The sequence below is a fragment of the Ovis canadensis genome, chromosome 3 (genome assembly GCF_042477335.2).
Source record: "Ovis canadensis isolate MfBH-ARS-UI-01 breed Bighorn chromosome 3, ARS-UI_OviCan_v2, whole genome shotgun sequence".
Taxonomy (NCBI): Eukaryota; Metazoa; Chordata; class Mammalia; order Artiodactyla; family Bovidae; genus Ovis; species Ovis canadensis.
Window position 1 is genome coordinate 100,372,262 of NC_091247.1, and position 15,202 is coordinate 100,387,463.

The 15,202-nt window shown below is 45.6% G+C and overlaps 1 protein-coding gene across 3 annotated transcripts in view; it reads left to right on the forward strand.

Annotated features, from left to right (window-relative positions):
• RFX8 (regulatory factor X8) overlaps window positions 1–6,464 on the forward strand; it is a 52,096-nt gene extending 45,632 nt beyond the window's left edge. For all 3 annotated transcript variants that reach the window (XM_069580577.1, XM_069580574.1, XM_069580575.1), the window contains 2 exons: window positions 939–1,255; window positions 6,098–6,464. In XM_069580577.1, coding sequence (XP_069436678.1) covers window positions 939–1,255; window positions 6,098–6,292 — 512 coding nt within the window. In that variant the 3' untranslated portion in view covers window positions 6,293–6,464. The remainder of the gene's footprint in view (window positions 1–938; window positions 1,256–6,097) is intronic.
• The last annotated feature ends 8,738 nt before the right edge of the window (window positions 6,465–15,202 follow it).

A 15,202-nucleotide genomic window follows, 5' to 3' on the forward strand; every position in this document is an offset into this window, starting at 1 on the left:
ATTCTCTTTTTCAAATTTATTTTTTATTGGAGTATAATTGCTTTACAATTATACTGTTGGTTTCTGCCTTTCAACAACATGAATCAGCTGTATGTATACGTATATCCCCTCCTCTTGGGCCTCCCTCCCGCTGCCCCATCCCTCCCCAGTAAGTCCTCACAGAGCACCGAGCTGAGCTCCCAATGCTATAATCAGCTGCAGCAGCTTGCTGTTTCTCTGATTAATTGAGTCCCATAAAATCTTTGAAATGCATTCATTTTATATCTGTGTAAGAATCACAGTTTTATCTTCATTAAAAAATTACCTTTTTATGTGTGGCAGAAACCAACACAATTCTGTAAAGCATTTATGCCTCAATTAAAAAATAAGTAAATTTGAAATTTAAAAAGATTTTTAAAGATTAATTTTAAAAATTATCTTTTAAGAACTGTTATAAGCCAGATATCCCCCCCACCCCGTTTCTCAACTGAACTGTTAATTATCCTTTTGTTTTCTGGAGCCAGAGGCCTTGGGATTCAGAGCACTCAGCTGGTGCCTGCCCGCCAGCTCCCTAAGGACAGCCCCTGCACCCCTCATGCGTTTCCCCCAGGAGATGCAACCAGGCAGTGGGTGGTCGAGGGGCTCGCTCTCCACCTCCCGGAAGGGTACCCGTTTCCCTGCAGGTGGCCCTCCTCCCAGCTCACAGAAGCTGTGCTCATGTTCCCTGTCATGACTCAGCTCACTGAGCACCTCGTGCTAAAGCCACCTTCTGGGGTCCTCTGGGTATGGGATGCTGCGAGGGTGATGGACGCTGCAGGGACTCGGGCTTTGCCAGGGGGAATGAGGCTCTAGTGCACGGGAGCTGAGAGCCCTGGAAAAGCTGTTCGTTCCACCGGGATCTGTTTACCTGTCCATCTGTCTGTCTGCTTATTCACTGGGGGGTTGTTATGTCAATGTAGGCTCCTGGCACCTGTTTCACTTGCTGCTTTTGGAATATGTGATTCATATACTTCAGTCGTGCATTGAGGAGGAAGATGAGGAGGACAACGTGGGGAGTCTCAAGGAGATACTGCCAGATGACCAGTCTCCCGTCCAGCCAGACCATGAGCCCCACCACCCTCCAGACTGCCCCCCAGCTCAGGAGCGTGAAAGCCTGAGTGCAGATCCCCCCCGGGTGATGCTCAGATGCAAAGGCCAGAGCCCCGGTGCCACGGCAGGGAGCAGTGTGGTGGTCAGGGTGCCTGGCTTCCTGGTAGACACCGTCACGGGCAACAAGGTACGCACACCGCGGCCCGGCCTTCCGTCCACCGGTGTTCTCAGGGAAGTGAGAACCCAGAGGGCTAGGAAACCCACGTGCTTGTGCATAGCCACTTAGCTGTGTCTGACTCTGCAATCCCGTGGACTGTAGCCCATCAGGCTCCTCTGTCCATGGGATTCTTCAGGCAAGAATCCTGGAGTGGGTTGTCATTCCCTACTCCAGGGGATCTTCCCAACCCAGGGATTGAACCCAGGTCTCCCGCATTGCATGCAAATTCTTTACCATCTGAGCCACCAGGGAAACCTAAGAAACCCATAGAGGGGGTTATACACCGTCCAAACAAGGACACGGGATTCTAGATTCATCTCTACTTTAAGCGATTTTGCCAGTGTGCCTGTTGACCACTGCTCAGCTCCAAAACGTGCCTGGTCTGATGAGAGCTGTGGAATATGGGGACAGCTGAGCCTGCCTGGCATGAACAGACTCACTGAGCAGCAGATCACTACAACTAAGAGGAGTGACATGCACTGAAAATGCCTCTGGCAGCGTTTAAAGAAAGGAAACACTGAATAGTCTGAGTACAAAAGATTTTTGAAAGGATGGAATTGGGGTCCATCTTGAAAGATATAAAAATAAGGATTGCAGGAATTCTCTGGTAGTCCAGTGGGTAGGACTGTGCACTTTCAGTCCCAGGGCCTGAGCTTTGATCCCTGGTTGGGAAATTAGGATTCTGAAAGCCTTGCAGCATGGCCAAACAATTAAAATAATGAAAAGTAAGGCAATTTCTCTGGTGGTCCAGTGGCTAAGACTCCACACTCCCAGTGCAGGAGGCTGGGGTTCGATCCCTGGTCAGGGAACTAGATCCTGCATGCTGCAACTAAGACCTGGGGCAGCCAAGTAAATAAAAAATAAATACATATTAAAAAAATAATAAAGTAAGAATGGCTACTTATCAAATGTACTGTGCACACTTGATATTTATTGTCTCAAAGCCATACAACCCTGCACAGTATCTGTTCTTATCGTTTTCATGCCATGGATGAGGAGACAGAAGCTCAGAAAAGCTAAGTAGAGGCCCAGAGTCACACAGCAAGTAAACGGAGGCTGACACCCTGGCCTGCCTGATCTCATCATTCTTCTCCTACAGTGCTAGATGGGAGGAGGATGGTCCAGGCCCCCAAAAAGCTAGGACACAGGATGCAGAGATCTGAGAGGGGGTCGCGAATGCCAGGGAGGGGAGGCAGATTGAGCAGGAAGTTCAGCTAGATGAGAGGCAGGAGAGTGGGCTGGTTGGGGAAATAAACCTTGACAACAACTGTCAGTAGTAATTTCTAAAACTCCTGCACACATGTTTGGAAGCTTGGCCTCTTTGCGTGGCATTCTTTTCACATCCACAAGTTCCCCAGACCCCTGAAGGCAGGAGTGTGACCTCAACCTGGATGAAACGTGGTCAAAGCCACGTGGCTGAGTCACAGCTGGAACTGTCTGTGCCCTGCAGGCATCCTAAGTCGCTTCAGTCGTGTCCAGCTCTTTGTGACCCCATAGACTGTAGCCCACCAGGCTCCTCTGTCCGTGGGATTCTCCAGGCAAGAATACTGGAGTCAGTTGCCGTTTCCTTCTCCGGGGGATCTTCCACACCCAGGGATCAAACTTGTGTCTCCTGCATTGGCAGGACGCACCACCTGGGATGCCCGTCCATGCCCTGCAGCCCTTCCCCATTCCAAGCGCACAGAACCTCGGCAGGCTGTTACCGAGCTGGACTGGACGAGACACCCACTGACCTGGACAAATGAAACAGGAGCCAAAGAGCCACTTCTCACAGTCACCAACCCTCTGTCTCCATCAGGCATTCATTTGCTGACCTCGAAATAGTAAATTCAACACCCAGTGCTTCCGCGCTCTCGGTGCTAGAGGCTCTAATGTGAGTCTGTAAATAAACTCATCTCCCTGGGAGTGTGTATATGAAGTCAACAAGACAGAGACCGGGAAATGGGAAAACACTGGCCCCCAATCAGGACTGGTGACGGGGGAGGGGTGCTGGGCCACCGAGAGAAGGAGCAGATGGAGGCGGTTCAGGCTGTACTCATTGAGCTGCTGGTTCAGGGCCGTGGGCAGAGAGAAGGCCCAGCTCAGTCTGGAGAAGGGACAGGTTGGCCAGACTGTGCCCTAGAGAACCCTCTCCTGGCCCCTGACCCTTTGGAGAACACACCCTGTCCCGGGTGACAGGACCCACCGGAAGGGCTTATCCTAATTGCTTGGGAGCCCCAACAGGACGCGTGTCTGAGCTGGATGTTCGAGTCTGATGATTTGGGAAAATATCTGTAGCCCACTGTGAGCAATCCCACGTCTTCCATTTAAGCGGGTTTCCTAGGTGGCTCAGAGGTAAACTCCCCCTGCCAACGCAGGAGATGGATTCAGTCCCTGAGTCGCAAAGATGCCCTGGAGAAGGAAATGGCAACCCACTCCAGTATCCTTGTCTGGGAAATCGCATGGACAGGGGAGCTGAGAACATTCGGCAAGACGCTTTATTTGCCTGCTCAGCTTCCTCTTCTACAAAATGGAAATAAAGACATCTAATTCCATAGGCTATAATGAGGTATAAATAAGTTAATTATTTGTAAAATTCTTAGAAGCATAAAAAGTACCCATAACCCTAGTCATTGTTATTATTTCTCCAACAAAACCTCCTAATCTGAACGCCCTTCCAGAACATTCTCTCCCCAGTCCCCTAGCCACTCTGGAGTTTATTGCAATGGGTGCATTCCACCTATAATTAATTGGTGGCAACAGTAGAAAGGACATTAAATAATTGAACGACATAATAAAGCAATACAAGCAGATACATGTCAGATAATCCAAGGTAATATGCATTAGAGATTAATTAAACCTGCTTGTGCTCGTGCGAGCCCGCCAGTTTAGCCATAATGACTTAAACACTCGAACACTGAAAAGTTAGGCTCGTCTGGTTTCCATTGCACTCACTAGTCAGCGTGTGCACTTGTCTTCAGCAAAAAGGCACACGCTCAGGGTCCCATGTGCTTTCCTCTGCCACGAGTTAACACCTGTTCAGCTGCACCTCTGGGGCTGACGCCCCTGAACAATTCAGCTCAGTCCCTGCACCTACAGCAGCAGCTCAAGTCAGCAGTCCCCACTGCCACTTCCATCTGTCGCTCTTGTCCATTCTACCAATGCTCAAAATAGTAAGATGCCAAGGCATGTCTTAAGCATAAAGGAAAAATTATACTGCTATTAAATAAAGGCCATTCTCCCTAACCTGGCAACCAGTTCCAGTATTCTTGCCTGGACAGAGGAGTCTGGTGGGTTACAGTCCGTGGAACTGCAAAGTCAGACACAACTGAGTTTTCAGTTTAGGTCATATACTGAAGCATGAAAGCATGGCAAAAATATTTAAAAATAAGTGACTTCGGCCAAAAGGTAAAGATGAAGACAGGTGGTATTTGTTTTTGGTTTTTTTTTTTTTTTTGCTTTGTTTTTTGTTTCGAGGGACAGAAGAAAAACATCTTTTCATTGGTTGGTGACGGTTATCATTGAATTTATGGAGAATGGGTGAGATATGTACTTTCATTAACCTTGCATTCAAAGTCATCTTTTGCACATCTTTGTCAAAATATGCTAGCTTATGGAGATGGAGGGGGCACTGTTGAAGAAACCAGACCAAGAAAATACATCTCTGTCAGTTTGAAAGTAATCATATCTGGGGATTTGCCCATCTTTCGAATACCCTTGGAGCTGGGGGTGGCGTATTATCCTTGTTTCTCTGATAGGAAGGGTTGCTCAAGCAACTTGATGACTATCTGAGAGACAACATAAGAGTCTGTGAATGTCTCATGTCAATTACTACCCTATAGAGTGTTAATGTACAGAGAAGGCAATGGCACCCCACTCCAGTACTCTTGCCTGGAAAATCCCATGGACGGAGGAGCCTGGTGGGCTGCAGTCCATGGGGTCGCTAAGAGTTGTACACAACTGAGTGACTTCACTTTCACTTTTCACTTTCATGCATTGGAGAAGGAAATGGCAACCCACTCCAGTGTTCTTGCCTGGAGAATCCCAGGGACAGGGGAGCCTGGTGGGCCGCTGTCTATGGGGTTCCACAGAGTCAGACATGACTGAAGCGGCTTAGCAGCAGCAGCAGAGTGTTAATGTAACCCATGAGAGTCTTCACAGACCTCCTCCTTTATACACTGGTCTATTTGACCAGTGGTGGAGGGAGGGTCTGTGTGGGAACTTGAGCCAACTGTGCCGGCTCATAGGGTCAGTATCCATCTGGAAAGCAGCCAAGGTGACGAGCATTACAGCTGCGAGGAGACCCGTGGGCACTTCACAGGCTCCCTCCTGACTTTCACAACTGATCCAGGCTCTCTGAGTCTGTTTTAATTTCTAATTTTTTGGCCGAGCTTCGTGGCATGAACGATCCTAGTTCCCCAACCAGGGATCGCACCCGCACCTCCTGCATTGGACGCACAGGATCTTAACCCCTGGACTGCCGGGGAAGCCCCTGCCCTGTGCCTTTCATGGCAGTGTTGCTCCCCTCTCTGGCCTCACAAACACCTGCAGTGCCCCCATCCTTCTCCTCAAGGGAGCCACCTGCTCCCACTCTTGCGCCAACTCCCAACACCCTCTCTTGTGCCATCCTGGGTTTCAGATTCCTTCCACAAAGTCTTCAGCAGCCCCTGAGTGCTCCCCTGGGAAGTCAGGGTCCCCTGCACTAGGTCCAGGGTGAGATGAGTGTGTGGTAGGAGAATTCAAATGGTGGATCCTGAAACAGGAAAAGTGTAACTTTCTCTTTTCATTTTTTCTTCTAAAACACCGCCTCCCCGCCCTACCCACCCCACACAGCTCATCCAAGTATTGTTGGAGGATAAAGCCACAGAAAGTACCATCAGACTCAGCCTTCCTCTGGGACAGGAGACCCTCATAACCCTGACAGATGGACAAAAATTTGTGATCCACGTATCGGATGTATCCCAAAGCTCTGAGGATATTTATCTTAGGGAAAGTCATGCTGACACGGGAGATTATTTATTGGACTAGGACCTGAGAAAACATACATGTTTTTCATTCTTAAGGATAGAGTAAATGATAACACTTTTGTATTGGTGAGAAAGAAGATTTTATGTAAATAATAAAGGTAGCACTGTTTTCTGTTTATATGTATTTCAAGGAATTGGTTTTGATGAATCATATAAACTGATTTGGAGAATAATTTTTGCCTCTGTTGCCTTTATTCAGAGTATTCAAAATACCTTTATTTTGCGGTATTTCTGTGGGGACTTGAGAGAAATTTGAGAAATCCCGTTGGTAATAACAACATGGATCATTCTCCAGTGAAAGATAAAGTTCGTAGAATAGCAACCAGTACAAGCAGTCAAAGTGAAGTGAAGTCGTTCAGTCGTGTCCGACTCTTTGCGACCCCGTTGACTGTAGCCCACCAGGTTCCTCCGTCCATGGGATTCTCCAGGCAAGAATACTGGAGTGGGTTGCCATTTCCTTCTCCAGGGGAACAAGCAGTCAAAGGCCTCTCATAATATTTTTCGTCCTCTTCAGGAGTACCCTAATCAACATAGAGTTTGTAGAAAGATCCCTTCAGGCCTTGAGGAAGAGGGGAAACTCAATTATTTGATAGTGCTGTTAGAGTTACTCACTGCTCCAACACAGCAGGGGTCCCCAACCCCCGGGATCTAATGTCTGATGATCTGAGGTGGAGCTGATGCACTATCAGTGGAAATAAAGTGCATGAGGGATGTAATGTAACTTGAATCATCCCCCAGGCCCCCAGTGCATGAAAACATTGTCTTCCAAGAAACTGGTCCCTGGTGCCAAAAAGTATGGGGAGCCCTGCTAAGGATCCCACCTTGGCCTCATTCACATGGCTCTTTTCTTAAAGTGATACAGAACTATGAACCCAACGGTGTCCGCCACGAATGTGGATGTCCTGCTGATGCTCTGTTCCTCTCTAGCACAATCCCAAAAAACCCTGAAACTGAGCATAGATCCCTGTTAAACCAGACCATTTGTATGTGACTGATTATGATACTTGAAAGGAATTTAACAACTCATGCTTAACACAATGTCTGGTAGCAGTGGAAATAAGAGAATGTTTTATTGATCTCCTATTACATAAATGAATTAAATTTCCCGAAATGCTTGGGAATTTTAAAGAAATATCAGAACTCTAGACCACTAGATTCATTATTCATTGTTATGGTTTAAAAACTAATCATGTTTAGAGCCTTTACTACTGCATTGAATATGTGATTTCGTTTCTTAAGCCATCTGGGGGCAGTTATTTGTCAAAAAAAAACAAAAAACCACACTCAGAGGCCTGCATCCCTTGGCTTACTGTTACAATGACTTTGCATATCCTTTGTTCACATCTAAGTGGACAGGTGATGGGCTGAGTCAGGGAACAAAGGCAACAATAAGCTTTATGGGTCCAGGAACAGTGAATTGTGTTTGCATACTTTGGGGTAAACTGATTAGCTGAGAGCTGACAGAGGGCATTCATCCTTGAAAAGACCATTCAGGCAATCAAAGAAAATTCCACTTATCTGTTTTTCTGCAGGGTTTGAAGTTAGGATAAGGGGTGGGGGAGGGTGGGTAGTAACAGAGAGGAGAGGAAGGGGCTTCCAGGGCCCTCATCGGCTCCAGCTCTTGGTCTGGGGGTGGCCCTACGGCATGTTCACCTTGTAAAAATGTGTTTCAAAGCTTCACATTTGCTTTGATTGCTTTTCTGTATATGTTTTATATGACAGCGTACTTTTTAAAACAGAAGTCTGTGCATGTAAGGAGGGGGTGGGGGAGAGAAGGACAGGGAGTTTGAGGGTTAGCGAACTATTATTATAAACTACCACAGTGAGGGCTGACTGCTCAGTCCCTTAAGTCATGTCTATTTGTGGCCCCGTGGACTGTAGCCCGCCAGGCTCCTCTGTCCACGGGATTCTCCAGGCAAGAATACTGTAGTGGGCTGCCATTTCCTTCTCCAGGGGATCTTCCCAACCCAAGGATCAAACACAGGTCTCTTAAGTCTCCTGAATTGCAGGTGGATTTTTTACTGCTGAGCCACCAGGGAAGCCCATAAATGACCACAAACTACATACAAATATATATATTATACTACTGTTATATATAGGATCAATAAACAGCAAGGTCCCACTGTATAGCATAGGGAACTATATTCAGTGTCCTGTGATAAACCATCATGGAAAAGAAATTTTTAAAAAGAAGGTCTATATATGTGTGGCTGAGTCTCCTTGCTGTATGGCAGAGATTAGCACGACATCACAAATCTACTTCAATAAAAAGTTTAAATTAAAAAAAAAAAGAAATCCGTGCACACATTGTGGAGATTGTGCTGGGGGTTCCCAGTAGGAGAGAATGAGGCTAAGATGCACACAGGAGGGTTTGGAAAGCAACGAGAGCCCTGTATTTCTCATTCCCCATCATCAGCAGGTGCTTGGATGGTTCTGCGAACCTGGGCTGGGCTCACTCAGCCAGCTGCTGTCCCTGACAGGCTCGTGGGGGCCGGCAGGTCTAGGGTGGTCTCCCCTGGGATCCCTAGGCTCCTCTCCCACATCCCTCCGGCAGCCCAGCCCAGGCATGTTCTCACAGCAGAGCTGGGGGCCAAGGAAGCAGAAATAGAAACAGGTTTTCATGCTCCTGTTTGCATCAGTGCCTGCCCCATTACCCAAAGCAAAGTGGAGACGGTTCTAGGAAAGGGTGTGCACACAGTGGGGATGTCGAATGGGTGGATTTTTCCAATCTGCCATATAGAGGTCAATGCTACCTACTACCCAAATCATTATCCCAGATGTTTGATTAGGGAGACAGTTTTGCAGGAGAATGACCTGCTCGAGGTCATTTGGGCAACACTGAGAACCTGACCATCAGAACAGGGTCCACAGTCACCCCATGGCATCATCCACCGCGACCTTTTGACAGCACTGCCTTCATGCAACGTAACCTGATAAGAAACATAGACATTAGCTCCTTAGTGCTGCAAAGAGCCCATAGTAGTTTCCGAAACAGTCACTTTAAGTAGGAATAACGATGAGAACTTGTACAGATGGAACTCTCCCCAGGGCACATCACTGATTGTCAGTGTGGAGCCTACAGCGAGAGCAGCACGTTGAATTTTCTTCACATAATAATAATAACTACACCCACGTAGATCCTGGAACATGCATTTTCACTCGTGATGATGGTGAGTTGGAGGCCCACTAACACTCTGTCAGTGGATTTTTCCAAAACCAGAAATTTGATCTAAAAGGTACAGTGATGTGTTCCAAAACTCATGCATTCTTTTACCAGGTCCTTTTTAAATATGGGGGATCATCAATGAACAAAAGAGGCATCTCCCTGCTTTAGAGGATGAAGAAGTTCAGAACAAGCCTCCCCAGAAAGTTCCACATTGGCATGGGGGCCGTGCAGGCTTCAAAGAAATACATTCCCTCCCTTGACTATGTATGCTTGACTCTCATACTTTGGCCACCTGATGTGAACAGCCAATTCACTGGAAAAGACCCTGACACTGGGAAAGATCGAAGGCAAAAGGAGAAGTGGGTGGCAGAGGATAGGATGGTTGGATGGCATCACCGACTCAATGGACATGAGTTTGAGCAAGCTCCAGCAGATAGTGAAGGACAGAGAAACCTGGCATGCTGCAGTCCATGGGGTCACAGAGTCAGACACTTTGCAGTCCATGGGGTCGCAGAGTCAGACACTTTGGACAACAACAACCCTGACTACCTAAAAGAATTTAAAGCCAAGAAGAGAGTCCTCACCAGATATCTTCTGGGCCCTTTATCCTGAACTTCCCAGTTTTCAGAACCATGAAAAATAAATGTCTTTTGTTTGAACCGCCTAGCCTATGGTATTTTGTTATAGCAAACAGACTAAGACAGCCCTTTGTCCCACGTTGAGTGACATTAAGAACTGAGATTGGTCAGTGGACTCAGGTGTGATGCGGACCAGGCTGATCCTTCCATTACAGGATTCCACATAAATATTTCATTTAATAATTTTTATATAGATTATTGCTGCCTATACTGATTGAATCATTCAGTTCTGTTCAGTCGCTTAGTCATGTCCAACTCTTTGTGACCCCCACGGACTGCAGCACGCCAGGCTTCCCTGTCCATCACCAACTCCCGGAGCTTGCTCAAACCCATGTCCATCTAGTCGGTGATGCCATCCAACCATCTCAGCCTCTGTCGTCCCCTTCTCTTTTTACCTTCAATCTTTCCCAGCATCAGGGTCTTTTCCTGATGAAGTCAGTTCTTCACATCATGTGGCCAAAGTATTGGAGTTTCAGCTTCAGCATCAGTCCTTCCAATGAACACCCAGGACTGATTTCCTTCAGGATGCACTGGTTGGAGCTCATTGCAGTCTAAGGGACTCTCATGAGTCTTCTCCAACACCACAGTTCAAAAGCATCAACTCTTCAACTTTCAGCTTTCTTTATGGTCCAACTCTCACATCCATACATGACTACTGGAAAAACCATAGCCTTGACTAGATGGACCTTTGTTGGCTTTTTAATATGCTATCTAGATTGGCCATAGCTTTTCTTCGAAGGAACCAGTGTCTTTTAATTTCATGGCTGCAGTCACCATCTGCAGTGATTTTGGAGCCCAGAAAATAAAATCTGACACTGTTTCCACTGTTTCCCCATCTATTTGCCATGAAGTGATGGGACCGGATGCCATGATCTTCGTTTTCTGAATGTTGAGCTTTAAGCCAACTTTTTCACTCTCCTCTTTCACTTTCATCAAGAGGCTTTTTAGCTCCTTTTCACTTTCTGCCATAAGGGTGGTGTCATCTGCATATCTGAGGTTATTGATATTTCTGCCAGCAATCCTGATTCCAGCTTGTGTCTCTTCCAGTCCAGTGTTTCTCATGATGTACTCTGCATAGAAGTTAAATAAGCAGGGTGACAATATACAACCTTGACGTACTCCTTTCCCAATTTGGAACTAGTCCATTGTTCCATGTCCAGTTCTAACTGTTGCTTCTTGACTTGCATACAGATTTCTCAGGAGGCAGGTAAGGTGGTCTGGTATTCCCATCTCTTTAAGAATTTTCCACAGTTTGTTGTGATCCACACAGTTAAAGGCTTTGCCGTAGTCAGTGAAGCAGAAGTAGATGTTTTTCTGGAATTCTCTTGCTTTTCCTATGATCCTATAGATGTTGCAAAATAATGACTTTTTCAATTCTATAATTGTTTCTAGACATATTGGCTGGAGTTCATATAGAAAGCAAAATTTTCCCTCATCAGCGATTTGGTGGTTGTTGTTGTTGAGTCGCCTAGTTGTATCTGACTCTTTGTGACCCCATGCACTGCAGCATGCCAGGCCTCCCTGTCCCTCACCGTCTCATGAAGTTTGCCCAAGTTCATGCCCATTGCATCAGTGATGCCGTCCAGCCATCTCATCCTCTGGTGCCCTCTTCTCCTCCTGCCTTCAATCTTTCCAGCATCAGGGACTTTCCCAACGAGTCTGCTGTTTGCACCAGCTGACCAAAATACTGGAGCTTCAGCTTCAGCATCAGTCCTTCCAGTGAATATTCAGGGTTGATTTCCTTTGGGATTGACTGGTTGGATCTTGCTGTACAAGGGACTCTCAGGAGTCTTCTCCAGAACAATTTGGTTATCTTGAAATATGATTCATAGAGGGAAGGCAGGATCAATGCTTGAGTTACTTTTGCTTAAAAAAGAATAAAAGTGGGGGAAGGATAAATTGGGAATTGGGGATTGACATATTCACACTAGCATACATAAAATAGGTAACCAACAAGGACCTACTGTATAGCACAGAAAAACGTTTTCAATATTCTGTAATAACCTAAATGGGAAAAGAATTTGAAAAAGCATAGATAGATGTATATATGTATAACCAAATCACTTTGCTATACCCCTGAAACCAACACAATATTGTTAATCAATTGAACTCCAATATAAAATAAAATGTTTAATTGTTTAGAATTATTTCGGGGAAAAAAAAAAGCTTTTTCAGATTAAGCTGGATGTCCTAACAGTTTCCACTGATGATGAATGAGGATTTCTTTTCAGTTGTTTCTAATCATTATTAACTCAGAGACGTGTGCACTCTCTTCCCGGTTCCCCCCAATACTAATTCACATAATTAGATTATAACATCAAAAGCAGGAATTTGCCATGGGTGCAGTCTGTGTGTATAGGTCTAGGACTTTCTCTCGCCCGTGGGCAACGAACCCCACAGTCAAGATACAGAACTGTGATTCCGCCGAGCTCCCTCATGCTACAGCTTTTTACAGCCACACACAGTCACTAACCCTAGCAACCTACTGTTTGCCACTCCTACCATTTTGCCCTTTTGAGAATGTTATGGAAATGAAATCACACAATATGTAACCTTTGAGACTAGCTTCTGGTCTCAGCAGGATGCTTTTAAGATCCACCCAAGTTGTTGCATGTATTAATAGTTTGTTTCTTTTTAATGCTGAGGGGTATCCCATGGTATGGATACACTGCTGTTCATTCACTTATTGAGGGATATTTGGATTGTTTCCAGTTTGGGGTTTTCATGAATAAAGCTGCTATGAACAGTGGTGTATATAGGGTTTTGTGGGGAACATTTTTCTATTTCTCTGGGATAAATGCCCAGGAGTGCAATTGCTGGGAAGTATGGTAAATTGGTAAATGTAAGTTTGGACTTTTTTTTTAACTGCCATCATTTTTTGTTTTGATACTTAAATTATTCCATCTTTTCCCAGTAGATCTTCAAAGTTGCTTCTTTGACATGTTCAGTTGGTCTTTTCTAGCTGCTGCTGCTTTCCTTTCTTTCTTTTCTTTTCTTTTTTTTTTTTTTTTTTTACCCAAGAAAACCTCCCAGGCTCCTCTAGTAAATCTCCAGCCCCAAATTTAAATTGTGCTTTGTTACTTTTGACTGTGTGCCTCTCATTTTCCTTAACAAATTAACGGGAATTGATGGGTGAGCAGCAGACCTACACTCTGATTTCTCCTATTACTTGTCAAATCTGCTTGTAAATATACCAAGGACCAATTTCCCGCAACCAAACCTCACATTGTTTGCTAGTAGAGGAATACTTTTCTGTAACTACACATACATGATGGTTCAGGATTGTTTACAACACACAAACCTGAAACCTATGGGAAATGTTACTAAACCAAGTAACTGAGCTCCAGTTCCAAATAGCTCCTTTGCATCATTTAGCGACCTCATGGAGTGCTCATATATTCCCAGTAGGGCTATAAATGGCGCACACACACAAAATCACTTTGGAAAATGGTTTGAAAGTGTTTCTTTTTGCTTGGGTTTTCATAACAGAATGTCATAAACTGAGTGACTTAGAAAAGAAACCTTTGTTCCTCCTTTGGAGGCTGGAAGTTCCAAGATCAAGGAGTCAGTTTTCTCATGAAGGCTCTCCTCCTGTTTGCAAATATCTGCCTCTGGCTGTGTCTGTGCACGGGCTTTCCCGGCACATGAAGTGAGGCAGGGGTATGGGCACTCTGTCTCTTCCTTTCCTTATAAGGCCATTAAACCCATCAAGACCTAGTTCAGTTAGTTCAGTTGCTCAGTCGTGTCAGACTCTTTGCGACCCCATGAATCGCAGCACACCAGGCCTCCTTGTCCAGAACCATCTCCCGGAGTTCACTCAGACTCATGTCCATTGAGTCAGTGATGCCATCCAGCCATCTCATCCTCTGTCGTCCCCTTCTCCTCCTGCCCCCAGTCCCTCCCAGCATCAGAGTCTTTTCCAAGAGTCAGGTCTTCACATGAGGTGGCCAAAGTACTGGAGTTTCAGCTTTAGCATCGTTCCCTTCAAAGAAATCCCAGGGTTGATCTCCTTCAGAATGGACTGGTTGGATCTCCTTGCAGTCCAAGGGGCTCTCAAGAGTCTTCTCCAACACCACACTTCAAAAGCATCAATTCTTCGGCGCTCAGCCTTCTTCACAGTCCAACTCTCACATCCATACATGACCACAGGACAAACCATAGCCTTGACTAGATGGACCTTAGTCGGCAAAGTAATGTCTCTGCTTTTGAATATACTATCTAGGTTGGTCATAACTTTTCTTCCAAGGAGTAAACGTCTTTTAATTTCATGGCTGCAGTCACCAACTGCAGTGATTTGGGAGCCCCCAAAAATAAAGTCTGATACTGTTTCTACTGTTTCCCCATCTATTTGCCATGAAGTGATGGGACCGGATGCCATGATCTTCGTTTTCTGAGTGTTGAGCTTTAAGCCAACTTGTTCACTCTCCACTTTCACTTTCATCAAGAGGCTTTTTAGCTCCTCTTCACTTTCTGCCATAAGGGTGGTGTCATCTGCATATCTGAGGTTATTGATATTTCTCCCGGCAATCTTGATTCCAGCTTGTGTTTCTTCCAGCCCAGCGTTTCTCATGATGTACTCTGCATATAAGTTAAATAAACAGGGTGACAATATACAGCCTTAACATACTCCTTTTCCTATTTGGAACCAGTCTGTTGTTCCATGTCCAGCTCTAACTGTTCCTTCCTGACCTGCATACAGGTTTCTCAAGAGGCAGGTCAGCTGGTCTGGTATTCCCATCTCTTTAAGAATTTTCCACAGTTTATTGTGATCCACACAGTCAAAGGCTTTGGCATAGTCAATAAAGCAGAAATAGATGTTTTTCTGGAACTTTCTTGCCTTTTCCATGATCCAGCGGATGTTGGCAATTTGATCTCTGGTTCCTCTGCCTTTTCTAAAACCAGCTTGAACATCAAGGAGTTCACGGTTCACGTATTGCTGAAGCCTGGCTTGGAGAATTTTGAGCATTACTTTACTAGCATGTGAGATGAGTGCAATTGTGCAGTAGTTTGAGCATTCTTTGGCATTGCCTTTCTTTGGAATTGGAATGAAAACTGACCTTTTCCAGTCCTGTGGCCATTGCTGAGTTTTCCAAATTTGCTGGCATAT